The 16,895-nt window shown below is 49.6% G+C and overlaps 4 protein-coding genes across 5 annotated transcripts; 3 read left to right on the top strand and 1 right to left on the bottom strand.

The window, feature by feature from the left end:
• The first annotated feature begins 39 nt into the window (after nucleotides 1-39).
• LOC118508346 (microtubule-associated protein futsch) lies at nucleotides 40-5,300 on the top strand. 2 transcript variants are annotated; one of them, XM_036048032.1, is made up of 5 exons: nucleotides 40-116; nucleotides 185-272; nucleotides 399-3,726; nucleotides 4,058-4,372; nucleotides 4,438-5,300. In XM_036048032.1, the coding sequence occupies exons 1-5, from the start codon at nucleotides 43-45 to the stop codon at nucleotides 4,683-4,685; spliced, it is 4,053 nt and encodes a 1,350-aa protein (XP_035903925.1). In that variant the 5' UTR covers nucleotides 40-42; the 3' UTR covers nucleotides 4,686-5,300. The 2 variants fall into 2 exon arrangements, with proteins under 2 accessions (XP_035903925.1, XP_035903926.1); XM_036048033.1 differs by having other exon boundaries at nucleotides 84-272.
• On the bottom strand, nucleotides 5,296-6,843 carry LOC118508363 (mitochondrial chaperone BCS1). Its single transcript, XM_036048084.1, has one exon. It carries the CDS (start codon nucleotides 6,706-6,708, stop codon nucleotides 5,434-5,436), a length of 1,275 nt encoding a protein of 424 aa, XP_035903977.1. The 5' UTR covers nucleotides 6,709-6,843; the 3' UTR covers nucleotides 5,296-5,433.
• A 116-nt stretch (nucleotides 6,844-6,959) lies between these two features.
• Nucleotides 6,960-8,558, top strand: LOC118508364 (O-glucosyltransferase rumi homolog). The gene is made up of 2 exons (XM_036048085.1): nucleotides 6,960-7,256; nucleotides 7,324-8,558. The coding sequence occupies exons 1-2, from the start codon at nucleotides 7,115-7,117 to the stop codon at nucleotides 8,379-8,381; spliced, it is 1,200 nt and encodes a 399-aa protein (XP_035903978.1). The 5' UTR covers nucleotides 6,960-7,114; the 3' UTR covers nucleotides 8,382-8,558.
• Nucleotides 8,559-9,815: 1,257 nt separating this feature from the next.
• On the top strand, nucleotides 9,816-16,381 carry LOC118508362 (UDP-glucuronic acid decarboxylase 1). The gene is made up of 5 exons (XM_036048083.1): nucleotides 9,816-9,973; nucleotides 10,708-11,210; nucleotides 14,454-15,041; nucleotides 15,111-15,377; nucleotides 15,446-16,381. The coding sequence occupies exons 1-5, from the start codon at nucleotides 9,913-9,915 to the stop codon at nucleotides 15,566-15,568; spliced, it is 1,542 nt and encodes a 513-aa protein (XP_035903976.1). The 5' UTR covers nucleotides 9,816-9,912; the 3' UTR covers nucleotides 15,569-16,381.
• The last annotated feature ends 514 nt before the right edge of the window (nucleotides 16,382-16,895 follow it).

Genomic DNA, 16,895 nt, shown 5'->3' on the forward strand with positions numbered 1-16,895 from the left:
CGGATCGGATTAGTTCAGTTGTCAAATTGGAGCGTGAAATCGATGTCACCGGCCATCACTAGGGAAAATTTCCATGTCGATTTATCAACCTTTCCTCTGTTTACTTGCGCTTTTCGGTCAGCATTGGCATCAGATAAAAGCGTACCGAAATTGGCAAGTTTTAATCTTAACATTTCTTCCACAGTACTGCTAGACATATAGCTCCGTTTGATCGGTTTACCCAACCCAACAGCATGGATACCTTGGGCACAGAAATTGGTCAAAAAATGAGGGTAAGTTAAGCAGCACCGAGCAGCGGAGGCATTCGGTGGCCGCGGTAGTTGCCTTGCAGAAGAGATTTAACACAATTTTCTACCCCGTCCCCCTCCCCCCGCCGTTTTGTCTGCTGCTGCTTCCAGAGTGCCGTAAAGGCAAAGTTGATCGAGCTGGGCACCGGTTCGGCCACCGGGTACATCGACGACGAGCTGCCAGATTACGTGATGATCATGGTGGCAAACAAACGGTCCCGGCAGCAGATGGTCGACGATCTGTCCCTGTTTCTCGGTGCACAGACGGAGATTTTCGTCAACTGGCTGCATCAGGTGCTGCAAAAGCTGCAGGAAGTGACGCTACCAGCTTCCGCGGCCGCCGCCGCCACCGCCTCAACCAAGTCGAAAGAACCCACCAAGCGGAAGTCCTCCGAGGTGGAAGACAAAAAGAAGGACAAAAAACGGAAAGACAAGAAAACGAAGCGAAGGGATCGTAGCACGGACGGCGAGGAAGCGGCCGATGCTTCCGGTCGCATGAGCGGTACGGAGGATAACACGCCCCCACGGCCCGCCGTTGTGCTGCCGGCAACCTCCATAACAGAAGTGTTCGCCCATCAGTACATAGAAAAGGCCAAAAAGTCGCTCGAAACGGACGGATTACCGGTGGCGAAAAAATCATCCGGCGAACGGTCGGAATCGCAAGATCGCAGCAAGCAAACGAAGAGCAAAACACCACCGGCGGCGACCAGCAAGGAACCGTCCAACAGCGGCTTGCCTTCGATTGCCGACCTTGCCAGTGCGAGCGTTGTCCAGAAGCACCACAAGGAGCTGTGCGAGCTGAAGGAAATCGAGGAAAGAATCAGCGCCGCCAAGCGGCACCTCAGGTCGCTGGGGACGGACATTTCGGACGAGGATAGCGAGGATTTGCTGCTCCTGAAGGCGAACGAGGATGATTTGTTTCCACCGCGGGCCCGGTCGAAGGAAGTAACGGCAGCGCAAAGCGCCGCTAGCAAACCGCCGGAAAGCACAGTAAGTAAACAAAGGCAACGAATAACGATGGGTCCGGCCGAGGAACCGACCACCAAGCAAGCGCCACCAGCTCGAAGCACCACACCGCCAGCTTCCTCACGGTCCACGGACTCACAACAAGCTACTAATGCTAAGAAACGGTCAGTTTTAGATCGCCTAGGAACCAAAGCTTCCTCCACGTCTTCTGCCGAGCGAGAGAAAACTGTACATATAGAGAGCAGAAGCACGGCCCGCGACCCGGCCGGGACGAAGGATGTGAGCAAAGGTAGCGATACCGCCGCCAACGCGAGTGGAGCCGGAACGAAGAGTACCATCATAAGCCTGTCGGCACACCGACGAGAGGAGCGTGAGATTTATGTGCCGCTTTTTCGGCGCAAGGAAGCCACAGTATCACAGGAGCAGTCAGCAGGGGGAGCAGCAGCAGCAGCAGCGGCGGCGGCAGCAAAAAACCGAGCGCGCCAAGACATTACCATAAGGGGAGACAACCGTCACAGGGAGAGAAGCCGTGAACGAAGCAACCGTGAGACGAGATCACCAATCTCACGCTTACCACCACAGCACAGTGCTCGCACCGATCCGCACAGCATTCGGGGACGATCTCGGGAAAACAATTTTCGTCGCCCAGAGCGCGATCGTGCAGTCGACAGGGTCGAACGCATCGATGACCACCAACCGATGGGTGGACGCAAATCCCGCCCACGGGAAAGATCGCGCAGCCGCGAATGGGTCCGGGACGGGCACCGGGAACGTTCCGGGTCGGGTGGTGCGCATCCAAAAAACGGTACAGACACGGTCCGCGGACGTATAGGTTCGCGGGTGATTGTGCTTCCACCGAAACCGGAGTACAACGAAGACGTCATCGAGGTGCCGGTTGCTAGTGTGATTAAGGTGCAGCCGCGGCCCGTGGTACCGAAGGCAAAACAGCCGAGCAAAAACCTGCTACTGAAAGCGATGGCCGAAGCACAGCGGTCAACGGTAGCGAATCTGAAGAAAACGATTAACAACACCATCGACAGCAGCAACCACAGCAGTATGCATCGCGGGGAACTGAAGCGCAAACTTGTGATAGAAATCCCCGGTGCGGCCAGTAGCCATAGTGTGGACGTTCAGTACGAACGCATGCAGCCGAACGCACAGTACGCGCTGCACGAAGGGATTTCGTATCATGGTTTAAGAGAGGATCACCATCATGCACGGGTACACGACGACCAAGAGGAGGAGGAGGAGGACGTTGCGGAGGAAGAAGAGGTGCACGAAGTAGACATAACGCACCAGGTGCTGATGGAAGATTGCGATGTGGATGAAGAATTTAAGGAAATACTCCAGAGCGAATATAATCCCGCACCGAAGCGCGATTATCAAACGGATCATATGGAGATGGCCGAAGATGATGCAGCAGCAGCAGCAGCAGGCCCAGAACAGGAACCAGCAGCGACAACCGAAAGCAAGGATACAAAGTTCGTCGTTACCTTGGACGGAGCGTTCAAAGCGTCGGTTGCTGATAGGGAAGTGTCGCCAAGTCACACGCCTCCACCACCACTACCACCACCACCATCAACATCAACCTCGGCCATATCCTCGGAACATCCGAAAGGGCGAATGTCCGTGAAGGATCGCATTGGGTTTAAGGCCCGAACCGAACCGACGGCCCGCTCTCCGACTCGCAAAGATTCCAAAGAGATGGAAGAAACGCTCAAGAAACGGAAGGAAAGATTTAGCGAAAAGCTGGTCGTCGCACCGCCGGCCACAACGAAACCATCCGCCAAGAAAGCTTCCTCACCGCCAGCACCATCAAACGTCGCGCCCTCAACGCGTTCGTTCAATCGATCATCGCCGAAAACTACCAACTCACGTTCCTCCACCCAAAGCCACTCGGGCTCGTCAGCGTCACGTCGCCGCACTACACCATCGCTCAGCCCGGAAAGGCCACCACGGCCGAGAAACAGTTCCCCCAATCGGTCGAAACGTGTCGAAGGTTCGCGCAACGTTTCCGCCTCGCCGAATCAGCTGAACGAGCTGCTACTGCAGCGCACCAAGGAGCTGATGGATGACAGCGTTTCCTCGTCGCCGATCTACATGTCCAAGTCCGATTACGACAAGATGGAACCGGCGTCTCGCAAGCGAAAGCGCGTGTCACCGATTCAGTTCGATCTGACCGACGAGGACGAACGGCACGACAGTGACGATGATTATCATCACCACCATCATCACCATCACCATCACCATCATCATCGTAATGAGCGAAGGGCGCGCAGCCGGGAGGAACATCGCGCCCGGCGCAGCCCATCGCGGGACAGTGATGAGCGGTCGGTGACGAGAAAGGAATCGCGCCGCGAGTGGGAGCGGGAAGGCGAAGGACGGGACGATCGGGAGTCTGAGCGGGCTAAATCGCCGGGAAGGAAGTTTAAGAAGCTTGAGTCCAGCCGCAAATTCGACGATATTCCGCCATGTGAGTATTGAAGCAACGTGGCATTAAATCTGTCAAGGAGAGTCCCCCAAGACTCATCTCATCATAGCAAAAACCTAGATAGTTAGAACTCAGAGCTGCTTTTCCTGGACTGTTGGAGGAATATCAATAGTCATTCCTGCGTCCGGGGAAGCGGTCTCTGGATGGGATTTGAACCCCCGGTCCTGCCGTATGAAGACCGGCGTCGCCCTGTATAAGGCTTAATTTCAAGATTCTAATTTTCGTCCTTAATTTAAGAAATATACCCAATGGCAGGCATACGAATCCTTACCAAATTAATAAATGACTCTAATATTCTGTCCCTTTCCACCAGTGCTGAGCGCCGTTGCTTTGACCGGAGCGGAAGGTAAAACCAGCAAGCTGACCAGCGGTGGTGGAGCTGGCAGTGGTGCGATAAAGGAACGCTGCAAATACTTCCCCAACTGTCGCCAGCGAGATGCGTGCGAGTTTCTGCATCCCACCACACCGTGCAAAGCGTTCCCGAACTGCAAATTTGGCGACAAGTGCCTCTATCTCCATCCGATGTGTAAATATGATCAAACCTGTCACCGGTTGGACTGCAACTTTATGCACTCCAAAAGTGCGTCCGCGGTCGTCGCATCGAGCGGCCTCACAGCACCACCATTAGGTACGTTCGGCATTAGAAGCACCGCTTCCCAATACAACTGCAAAACTCGAAACCATTTTTTCCAGCTTCATCCGTCGTGCCGGTTCAAAACTACAAGACGATTAGCGCGAAACCGTTGCCGCCCGTCTGCCGGTTCTACCCGAACTGTGTCAACAGTCAGTGCCAGTACCTGCACCCGAAGATGTGCCACTTTGGCAAGCACTGCGTGAACAGGGCCGAGTGTAACTTCTACCACTACGATACCGCCGCAAAGGATCTGCACGATGCGTCGTCCAAGGACAAATTTCGATGGATCTCCCCGTTCTCGGCCTGAACGCGTTCGTTCGACCCGATTTGGTTTTACAACTTTCCGTGCTTTGCGTATGGTTTTATCTAGTTTCCAACCGATTTAGAACGAGCTGTTGCTGCTGCTGCACACACGCACTGCTTGGCTTTATCTTTTCGTCCCACCCTTGTGGGGTGTTTGTTTTCTAATCTGCTAGCTTTAATGCAAAACCCCACACCACTACTATTGAATATTTATTCCGCTCATTGTGTGTGCCGGGCCCGCGGCGAAAGGCCAGCTGTACGCTACAGGGCCGTGCCGGAATACGAAACCACTGTTTCGTCGTATCTTTGTTTAAAAAGGAATTTTATAGTGAACTAATGGAAAGTACTCATGAGTGTATTCAAACAAATAGTAAGGCAAAATAGTTTGCATCAGTCATTTTCAGCATCAGTCGGATTGAATTTTATCCTCCAAAAAGCGAAAAAAACTCTTCTTAGATAGGCATGTGAGTGCTTCGCTCCAGGATCATTGTAAGGAAGCAACTATCCTTCAGTCAGATCCTTTTTCGCATGGGCTGAAGCGTGCGCGCAAGCAAGCAAACAATATTAGATGTAGTAGCATGTTCAAAGAATAATTAATTCTAATCGCTCTGAAATTGTATTTCCTTCACCGTGCCGGGGTTCTGTTTTGTTCAACAATTTATTGCTTCGAAAACGCTCCGAAAAACATCATCTTACAGATGCAGACCATTTATTGAAAGTCCATTTTAATACCTAATCGCTAATCGGCCCTCTCACGTACTGTCCCATATCTGCTGCACATTGTCCAGTACGGTTTGCTGGTCGGACATTTTGTGCACCATAAAGTAGCCCTGAATCTGTGCCGGGCTTACGTTCCGTCCGTCCGCTGCCACACGCTCAGCAAAAAGGCGTGCATTCGTCTCAGCATCCGTGCCGGTGTAGAACCGTCGGAACATATGCTCCATCTGATGACGCGTACAGTGGCCAACGTACTCCTTCACATCTACCCTGCCCGGCCGGATGAGGGCAGGATCAAGCCGGTCCAGGTAGTTGGTGGTCATAAAGACGATACGTGCCTCGGTCGATGCCACACCATCGAGACAGTTCAGCAGCCCACTGAACGTGACCCGGTTAAGCCCTTCGAACGCTGCCTTCTGCTGTAGCGTATCCTGGCGCGAAACGAACGCCGCATCAATGTCCTCCAGCAGTATGATGGACTGCTGCGGTGCCACGTTCATCAGATGGTTCAGCCGATCATCGGTAAGTCCACGCTCGGACAGATTTAGCAAACAGATGCCGAACTCGATCTCACCGGCTAGGGCAGTGATGAAGCTGGATTTACCACAACCGGGCGGTCCGTGTAGTAGGTATCCTCGCCGATACGGTATACCACGGTCCGAGTACCACTGTGGGTTCTTTATAAACTCTCGGCAATCGCGCAGTATGCGCTCGGATACGCCCTCGTCCAGCACCACCGAACCAATGGGACGTCGCTTGCGGGGATGGCCAAACGGGCGCCACTCGGAACCCATCGCCGTGTACATGATCGTCTTTCCTTCCGTGTTTTTCAGCGCCAGCTGTCGGGCCTCCTCCAGTATTTTAAAGTACAGGTTCTTATCCCGCCCGAACGCGGTCAGCTGTACCGTTTCCCACGGCACGCCCATGTGCAGATCGAGTGTGTGCTGCTCCCGGGCCCGGTCCACCTTAATCCACGTTCCACCGTACCGCATAATGTGCGTACCGACCGATGGTATGAAGTCGTACCGTGTTTTTACGTGACCGGTATCACGCTGCTCAAACGATGTTTCCACGCTGAGATGTTGCGTTTGCCGGGCGCCCTTTTGAGTGATCCACTGGAGCAACCACTGGTACGACTTGTCCCGGCACGGTACCTCGAGCGTTATCATGTAGTGCCGCCGGAACAGTATCATCGCTCCTTGCATCCCTTTACGTAACATTGCCGCCCCGGCACCGACGCCGAACAGACCGAAGCCGGCCCCGAAGTAGGGATTTTCGGACAGCGCACCGATGTACTCCGTTATTGTCATCTTGGCTGGTGTGTTTATCGTGCGTCCAAGGTAAGAGAAGGTATTTTGCTAAATTAAACTAATATTAAACACCACTTGCTACACTTTTTCCTTCCATTTCACCATACACGCACGCTGAAACATATGCGAGTGGGATAAACGTCAGAAAACCCAGATCACAACAAACGGACCGATACATAAACAGACGCAAGTGAGCAGCAACAACAAAAAAAAAAACAACAACCGCACGCAAGCTGTCAACGGGACAGCTTTTGACAGTTGGGGCAGTAAACGTAAACAACAACAAAACTCACCGGATCTCACTGTATCATCATGTAGCACTTTTCTAGCTTAATTTAGATACTTTCAACGAATAAATCTCACTCGAAATATAGCACAATACTGCCAGTGTCGAAAGAGAAGCATCATGGAGTTGTTTAAAGGCTTCGTTTTGTGTTTAGTAATCAGCGTAGGACCGATTTACTCCTCCGACGATGGGATGTGTGTGGCCAGGGAACAATGTACGGCACCGGAAGCAAAGCAAACCAACAACAAACTCTATTCGGCAGGTAATTTGGGTTGAATGAAACGTTTGTTAGTGTACGATAATCTAATGGCGTTGATTGTATTCCGTAGATTTCAACAAATACTTCAGCGCCATCGAAGCGTCCGTTGCAGCTTACGTTCCCTGCAACAGCACCAACTGCAACTGCCATGCGGATGTGCTAAAGGCGGACCTAAAACCGTTCAAAGCACAAGGCATCACGCTCGAAGCGATTAACCGCGCAAAGCAGTATGGAACGCACTACCAGGTGGTCGACCACAGGCTGTACCGCCAGCGAGACTGCATGTTCCCGGCACGGTGCTCGGGGGTGGAACATTTCGTGAAGCCCTTACTGTCTCACCTGCCCAACATGGATCTGATCGTGAATTGCCGCGATTGGCCCCAGATCCATCGGCACTGGAGCAAAGAAAAGATGCCGGTACTTTCGTTCAGCAAAACGGTCGATTATCTCGACATAATGTACCCGGCGTGGGCGTTCTGGGAGGGTGGCCCAGCCATAGCTCTCTACCCTACCGGCCTAGGCCGATGGGATTTGCATCGCAAAAGTATTACGAAAGCAAGCACCGATTGGGGGACGAAAGAGTCGAAAGCATTTTTCCGTGGTTCCCGCACTTCGGACGAGCGTGACGCACTGGTACTGCTGTCCCGCGCTCAGCCATCGCTCGTCGATGCACAGTACACAAAAAATCAAGCCTGGAAATCACCGCAAGATACGCTGAACGCGGAACCGGCGCGGGAAGTAACGCTGGAAGAGCACTGCCGATATCGGTTTCTGTTTAACTTTCGCGGTGTGGCCGCTAGCTTTCGGTTTAAGCATCTTTTCCTGTGCCGTTCGCTCGTGTTCCATGTGGGAGACGAGTGGTTGGAGTTTTTCTACCCTTCCTTGAAGCCTTGGGTGCATTACGTGCCCGTACCGGTACGCAGCAGCCCGGAAGAGCTGGAAGCATTGATACGGTTCTTCCAGGAGCATGATGAGATGGCGCGTGAAATTGCCGAGCGGGGGTACGAACATATTTGGAACAATTTGCGTATGGCGGATGTGGAATGCTACTGGAGAAAGTTACTGAAACGATACGGGAAGCTAGTACGCTACACAGTCGAGCGTGATGCTAGTTTAATTGAGGTGTAGGTGTATTGAAGTATTTGAAGGTATTATAATGTGGCATTTATTAGGATTGAACAAAAAGACAATCTCACCAATTTATAAGCACTGTTGGTGCGATACAACTTGAAGATTTCATTGCATAAGTTTCTCTTAAAAGCAGCGCAATAAGCTACACAATAAAGAAAAAAGGAGAAAAATCAACCAGACTCGATAGTTCGTCTGGAGTCGTTTCGGTCAATGGGTTTTAATAATACTTCACATAACATGTGGTTACTAACAAGCTCCACATCTTTAAACAACACTGTCCTGTAACATGTCTAACCCCAAAACGAACACTTTACTCTTACATCAGATCAGACAGGTTCATCCATTTCAACCCATTTTTTCGCCGGTTGCGTTTTACCCGGCAGAGCAATAAGATTTTTAGTCGTGATGCATCAATTATTGGTGGAGATGAAATGTTTTAAACAATCCACGCTACCGCCCAGGGGCAGTGCCTCATAGTTATATAAAATGGTTACTGCCTCGAAGGAGCTTAGAGGGAGTAGTGGAAGATGTCATGCACTCTGCACACAGCATGTGGTCCATCGACGCCCATTTGAACAGCAGAGACATTTTTTACAATATCCGTATTGCCTCAAAAAATATTTTAGCTGTAGCGCATTTCGCAAAATTAATACCGTATTGAATGCGTTTTTTTAAGCGATCGAATCACTAACCTTGAATGGATGGCGTGTATATGCAAATGTAAGGCATACGAAACGTTGGAGCCTTTTCCTCCCATTTATAGATGTTTCGCAAACCGCAAAACCGAAACTAGTTTTAACGGCAGCGCATTTTCTGGCAACTTTACAGATTCGCATTTGCGGTAAAAAAAAACACACACACATACGAACTACTTTAAATACTGCAAACCGGTATCATTACGAAATGGACTTGTTTTCTGGGACAATGTACGCGCTGACTCACATGGGTGGGCAGCAGCAGCGAGATTAGCACGTGCTTGCGGATTAAACACAAAAAAACGCATGCTGGGAAAAGCGAAATTAAGGGAAAAAATTAAAGAAAATGTTTTTTAAAGTTATGACGAGTTAGTAATTAAATACGTTTGGTCAGATATAATTAAAAAATATATCACTTTCACCTTCGCTGGTGCAATGGCGCGTGAACAGTCCGTTACACGGCTCAAGTGGTGCTTACACTCCCTCCGGTTTGTCTTGTAACTTTCCTCGGTCGTGTAAACGCTACTTCAGTGCGATTAGCATCTGAATTGAAGCCCCCCCACTGATGACAGCTGATCTGTGTTTGATTATGCATCTCCTTCTAACCATCAGCGACTCGCGCACGCTCAAACACATACGCGCTCTCGCTTGCACGCACGGCAAGCAAGCGGCCAAGCCACACCACTACCAACGTACGCCGCCGCACAGTTTGTCGCCTATCTGACACTAGGTGCAAATGACAAAATAAACATGTCAAAACAGAGCCTGCCTCTTTTGCGCTCGGCGGTGGAAAGGTTTTGTGGACGAAATTTTCGCTTAACCACCGACTGATCATGGTGTTTTCGAAGAGAAAGATGAAGCAGTTCCTAGCGTTCGGAGTGACGATCGTGCTCGGTAGGTGTGCGCTGTGCTGCAAACCAATCGTTCGGACGGAGGAAACCATCCGCGGGAACCGTTCTGTGGGCCGTGGTGCTCTTTCCGATAGTTCCTTTACTTATATCGTTAATATAAAGGGGTTTTTGTGTTGAGTGGTTGATGAAAGTGGGGCGATTTTTGCTTGGCAATCGTGATACGCACTAAAGTGACCACAATGGGCAGTGTCGTTTCGTCAAATCAGTTGCCAATCGTTGCTCTAGAAGTGTATGTTTACGTTCTTAACCCGATTGTTGTTGTTGACCTGTGCGGGTCTGTGTACTGTCCCGTGTGGAGGGAAAACGAAACAGATTTTAGAGTCGGGTGCAAATATTCGTGAATGGTCCGTGTATTTTTAATGAAGAAGTGACAGAATATTTATGGAATGATCCTCCGAGATTCTAGGTTACTCGTTTGGTAATTGCTCTTACTGATGATCGTCACGCTACAGTGAAAGTGTGTGAAGTGCCGTTGCCGTTGCCATGGTGCTACGCATATGTGTTTATGTAAAGCATAATTGCGCTGACACTAGTTCAACCCCACTCGGAAGACTGTTTACTCGTTCGCCAAACAGGGCAACAGAAAAATTCCAAAAAAAGGAGTCATATTTTGTAGCAAATTGTTTCAATAACCCCCAATAACATCTTTCCCCTTTGGTTCTTTGTTTTTCCAACTGTCTTCCGGTTGTCCGGTCCACCGATGTGCCGAACAAACAGTGATTTGTTTGTACAAATCATGGGGCAGTCCAACGAACGGGGTGTCACACTACGCGTACGATGACAACGGTGATAACGATGGGGTTGGCGCACTAGATAACAACGCTCAGGTCGATCGGGAAAGTCGGCGGGCCGCCGGTCCATCGCCCGAACGGCTCGTGCTGTCGGTGGCCGATCGAAACGGTCACCGGCCACAGCATAACAGCATCGATGGAGCTAGCGATGATGCCGATGGAAACGATGACGGGGACCGGCTGCTGCTGGTACAAAGCAAACATCGGTCATTCCGCAAGGGATTGGCTGGGGGCGCTCTGGCGAAACAAAGGAACGGTGACGATCTAGCGCTGGATGATCCGGAGCGAGAATCGCGGCTCAATGAGCTGCACGAGGCTAAGCGCCAGATACTGGAGCTGGAACGCAAGATACAGGAGCTGGAGGGTCGGATACCGCGCAAGTATCCGGACGTTACCTTCTTGAACTACAAAAATCGCAAACGCATACTGGTAAGTTGCAAAGGGGAGCATATTGTGAGGCTCAATTTAACTTCTTGTGGCTCAAAATTATCACCGGAAGGTGTCTACTAGCTTTTCCTTATTTGATGTGGATTACGTTCCAAGCACTGGCAACAACTTCAAAAAGGGGGTTTACGTTCGACGGACAGTGCTTCAACGCGGTGTTGGTTTAGTTTAATAGAAACTGCAGTTGTTTGAATTATAGTGCAATAGCGAAAATGATTTATATCATCAATCGTAAACGTTTCCGTTGGTGCACGCAATGAAATTTTCAAACACTGCTTAGAGACATCTTGGCGTGGCCCACTCCCATTGGCTAGAGGCTGTTAACTCTAGTGACAATATTTACCGAAGTATGATGGAACAATCGGCTACCATCCCAACACTTGCCAGCGCACACGTGTGGGCATTGGCAAACGCGGCATCGAGGATTGTCGGCCAAGTCCAACTTCAACCGCACTTGTCCGTCGAGCTCTGATGAGCTCTTGTAGAGATATGATGCCCAGCGAAATGCCACCAGTAATGCTACCGCGCATTATGCAATGGCATTATTCCCCCCAATAGCTAGCTGAGCATAATTGTGCTGTCCAGCATGACAGTAAGTGATGCAAAAGTAAACTTCTTTCGCTTGCCACAACTGCGCAAACAACGACCGTCATTTGGAGTTTGAGGTTTCTTCGCTTGGCTCCCCATTTACAACCGACGGCGGGGGAGACATACACAATGAGGGTGAAGTGAACACGCCAACGAACGCCGTCACCTGCAGCTGCTGTGTGTCGCCGTTGGGGAATGGGGTTTCTTTTATCACCAACATCTTAACTCGCTTCGAACGGGGGTTGCTCCATTTTGTCTGGCTGACGGAGAGCTAGCTACGCTTAAAAGTAGAAGCACTTTTTTATCAAAACGCCTATTACTAGACCTGTTGAATATGGGTTTTTGGGTGCAAGCTCAACTGCAGTCAGCTGTTTTGGACCAGCTTTTGCGGCAGGGTGATAATGTGATATCAAGGTTGTAGGCATCAACATTCGGGCGAACGTTCGCTTGTTAAACTTAATTGCTTCTCGACTGTCGATATGTGTTTTGTGGTACAGAGCAAGAAAAAAAAACACTCCATAACCGGTGAAATAATGATGGTGTTTTGCATGCTACAGTAGGGCTTTAACGCGATCACCTAAGATGAAGTAGATCACAATTGACGTTCTGTTTTACGCCACTTGCATGGCCAACTTTAGCGAAATGTTTTTAAATGATCACAAGAAGCTGCAAAATGCTACTTATTTACTTATCCGGCGCTACAATCGCTTCGCGGTCTTGGCCTGCTGCAACAATCTTCGATACCGCTCACGGTCCAGCTCCGTCGTCTGCCAATCCATTGTCCCGACCGTTCTGGCGGACGAATTAACGCCATCACTCCATCTCAATTTGGGCCTACCACGCCTCCTCTGTCCGTGTGGACGGCCTTAAAGGACTTTACGGGCTGGGTCGTCCGGTGTAATTCTCATGACATGACCAGCCCACCGGAGCCTGGCGAGTCTAATTCGCTGCACGATGGTGAGCTCCTCCATTGTCCTGCCACACATACGGGGCCAAAAATCCTTCTGAGCATCTTCCTCTCGAACGCGGCTAAGAGGGCTTCGTCAGTTTTGGACAGAGTCCATGTCTCAGAGGCGTATGTGAGTACTGGGACTATAAATGTTCTGTACAGTCCCAGCTTCGTCCGTCGCGACAGGTATTTAGAGTGGAGAAGTTTCCTCAGGCTGTGGTATGACCGGTTGGCAGCCAGCACCCTTACGCGTAACTCAACATCAATGTTGTTGTCGGTGCTGACTTTTGACCCCAGATAGGTGAAGTTTTGGACGACTTCGAAGGTGCGTTCACCTATCTGTACATCACCCCTGCGTAAATCAGTGTTTGTTAGCAGAGCCGCTGGTGGTGCCATCTTCGACCTGAGGATGCTCGCTCGACTGACCCTCAACCTTTGATAAGCTTATGCTACAAAGGAGAGCCTCAAACCAATGATGTCTACGTCATCAGCGTATGCCAGGATCTGGATTGACTTATAGAAGATGGTCCCCGAAGTTTCCACCTCCGAGTCGCGGATGGCTCTCTCTGGCGCTAGATTGCGCAGGCCAGGCCCTTGGTGGTAGCAAAGGGCCCTGAGAGTTTTTCATTCACCTTTACCTGGCATGTGATTTTTGCCATTGTCATTTTTACAAGCCTGGTAAGTATGGCCTGGATCCCTAAAGAGCTCATTGCGTCGTACAGTTTTACCCTGGCTATGCTGACATATGCGGCTTTGAAATCAATGAAGAAATTGCTGCTGCTCCGCCATCTTGACCAAGATTTGCCGCATCGTGAAGAGAGTGGTTGCTAGTAGGTCATTAGTTATTTTTTTCTCATTGCAGAACGGCTAGTCCATTCTTGGTCATTAGTATAAAAAAACATGTAAGTCATATGGGTTTGGGTATATAGTAGCATCTTTCATGTCAGCACAATATTTAAGAAGTTGAAGATGGAAGAAGGCCGAATGAAGCCATTTTATTTGAGCTGTCAGAACATAAAACGATGTCAGAATAGTTTATGATCTCAGAGCAAGTACTCGGCGAGGTTCAAGGCGTTTTAAACCTCTTTTTTACCAGATAGACGCTTAAGGGGCTCGTGACACTGTCTATCATTTTTTTCTCTGGCAAACAGCGAAGTCTGGGTACCTGCGAAGCATTTCAAGTAGCTATAGTTGTAAGCACGTTAGAAAAGTACTTCACAAAGAGAGCACAAGGAAGGAAGATACAAAAGGGGATTTCTCGTCGTGTTCATCAAATTCCTATAGGGGGAAAGATGATGACAGCAATGCTAACATTACGGAATAGTTTGCACCTTAAAATCCGATATCTATTCACTCTGTTCATCTAAAATATTCCTGCGAAAATTGTGGCGAAACGATGCGAAATTATGCAACTCAGTGATTTGCATAAAGTTTGTAAAGTCTTATGATGAATCTCGCCGCCAGTGTAGATAATTACCATTTTAACCATCCCATCCGCCAGAAACACGTTTCATCACCCCGAACAAACGTGTGTGGCGTCATCGTTTTTGGACACTTAAATTCGACAAGGTTAATGTCAACAGTCCACGCGCTCGTTTCGTCTACCGGAGCAGGAGAAATTTGTGTACGATTGGCATACATTACCTCCCTCAACTCACGCTCCTCTTTTCACTCTTACCCTCGCGCCACAGATAACGGGAGGAGCCGGTTTCGTAGGATCGCACCTGGTCGACTATCTCATGATGCAAGGTCACGAGGTGATCGTGGCGGATAACTTCTTCACGGGCCGGAAGCGCAACGTAGAGCACTGGCTCGGGCATGAGAACTTCGAGCTGATCCATCACGACATCGTCAATCCGCTGTTCATCGAGGTGGACGAAATCTATCATCTGGCCAGCCCGGCCAGCCCCCCGCACTACATGTACAATCCGGTGAAAACGATCAAAACCAACACGCTCGGTACGATCAACGTGCTCGGGCTGGCGAAACGTGTCGGCGCCAAGGTACTGATTGCCAGCACGTCCGAGGTGTACGGTGATCCCGACGTACATCCGCAGCCCGAAACGTACTGGGGCCACGTTAATCCGATCGGACCACGGGCCTGCTACGACGAGGGCAAACGCGTCTCGGAAACGCTGAGCTATGCGTACGCGAAGCAGGAGAAAGTGAATGTACGGGTGGCGCGCATCTTTAACACGTACGGACCACGGATGCACATGAATGATGGGCGCGTAGTGTCTAACTTTATCATACAAGCACTGCAAAACCAGTCCATTACGGTAGGTTGTGGGTTGAGATAACTGAGTTATGCATATTTCACTATACGCCACGTTTTCCTCGCATTGCAGATTTATGGCAGTGGCCATCAGACACGATCGTTCCAGTACGTATCGGATCTGGTCGATGGTTTGGTGGCGCTGATGGCATCCAACTACACGCAACCCGTCAACCTTGGCAATCCGGTCGAGCGGACGATCCAAGACTTTGCCGAAATTATACGCGATCTGGTGGGTTGCAAGAGCAAGATTATCGAACTGCCCGCGGTTGAGGATGATCCCCAGCGACGAAAGCCAGATATTGCGAGGGCAAAGAAATACATCAACTGGGAACCGAGGGTAAGTCGCGGAATTGGCTTAGCTGGAATAATCAATCTATATGTCCTTTGTTCATCACATTCTTGCAGGTCCCTCTACAAGAAGGGCTCATGAAAACGATAGACTATTTTCGCAAGGAACTAGCACGCTCAAACCACTCACAGCGCAACATCTTTGTGCCCGAAACGACGGAGTTCCGCACATTGCTATGATATCGGGCACCGAGTTGTGATATGGATTAAGGAGGGTGGACGCATTTGGGATTTGATCCTTGTGCTGCACGCATCAACACACCCTCGGGACAGCACAACGGGACGACGTGCAGAGCAGCATTGTAGATACGCGAAAGGGCTTGCCGTAGTGAATAAGTGTAGCAATATGATTATCGTCTATTGGAAGCTATGGTTTTGTGCAAAAGCGGTGTGAGTATTTTTTCCGTAAAGGAGTACCAAACCGAAGACCCCCCCTCTCCCCCTTCACAATCGATGCAGTCTTAGTAAATAGTTAGTTCGGTTACTTGCTGGCATTCTCTCTAAATTGGTTTATCTACTCCATTCTTTCAATCAACAAACCGACGGCTGAGGCTCAAAACTAAAGGAAACGTAGTTCGGTTGATTGTTTTTTTTTTTTGTAAGTCAAGCGCAATTAATTGTGATACGAACAGAGTTACAGTTGCACAGAACTACAGCAAGTACGGTTTATTTAAGCGCAAAAGTGCTTACACTCGCTTAAACAAATACTTCTTTTTTATATGGTTTGTAATTCAGCAAGGCTGCGTCAACAAGTGTGCTTAGAGCGTGGTTTTGTGCTCTTTTACCGATTTTTATACTCCCATTTTTTTAATGTAAATACTTTCTAGTCTGGTTTTAATATGCGCCTAGGTTACAGTAATGAGGATTGTATTTTTGGTTTGTCTGTTTTGTCTTGTTTTCGGCGAAGATTAGGTAAAAAAAAAACGCTAAGGATCTGTTAAATGTGTAATCAATAGTGAAAAGAAATAAAAAATAGCATAAAACTAAGAGAATTTCCCTAAACCGGATTTGGTTTTCCTTAACGTCGTTAACCGTTGGAAGCTTTGCTTTTCCTATGCCACGTGTTTAGGGCTCTGAAGTTTGAATTTTGAACCGAATGGTCAGTGATGCGTCTAAATGAAATCCTGGTCGAGTCCAGTGGCGGGTTAAGGTCTTAGGAGGCCCGAACGGATTAGTAGTTGAGGCTCTTCTAATTGTGAAACGTTTGTGAGAAAGACCAACAGGATTTCCCTTGCCGACGAGGCCCCCCTAAACGATCAAGCCCCGAGCGGTCGATCCTTCCACTCGCATGCAACTGGCTCCGTTCAAATTTACTTTATGAGGTATACCAGTTTTTGGAAAGGAATTTTGGCTCCTAAGGCGTAGAAGGACATTGGATAGACGAAATCTACGTGATCTACGTGCGAGATTGAGATTAGACAGGCTCCGGTGGGTGAGCTACGTCATGAGAATGCTACTGGACGACCCAAACAGGCGCGAGATAAGATGTTACTGTTACTAGAATGGT

Source organism: Anopheles stephensi, chromosome 2, assembly GCF_013141755.1.
Source record: "Anopheles stephensi strain Indian chromosome 2, UCI_ANSTEP_V1.0, whole genome shotgun sequence".
Lineage (NCBI taxonomy): Eukaryota > Metazoa > Arthropoda > Insecta > Diptera > Culicidae > Anopheles > Anopheles stephensi.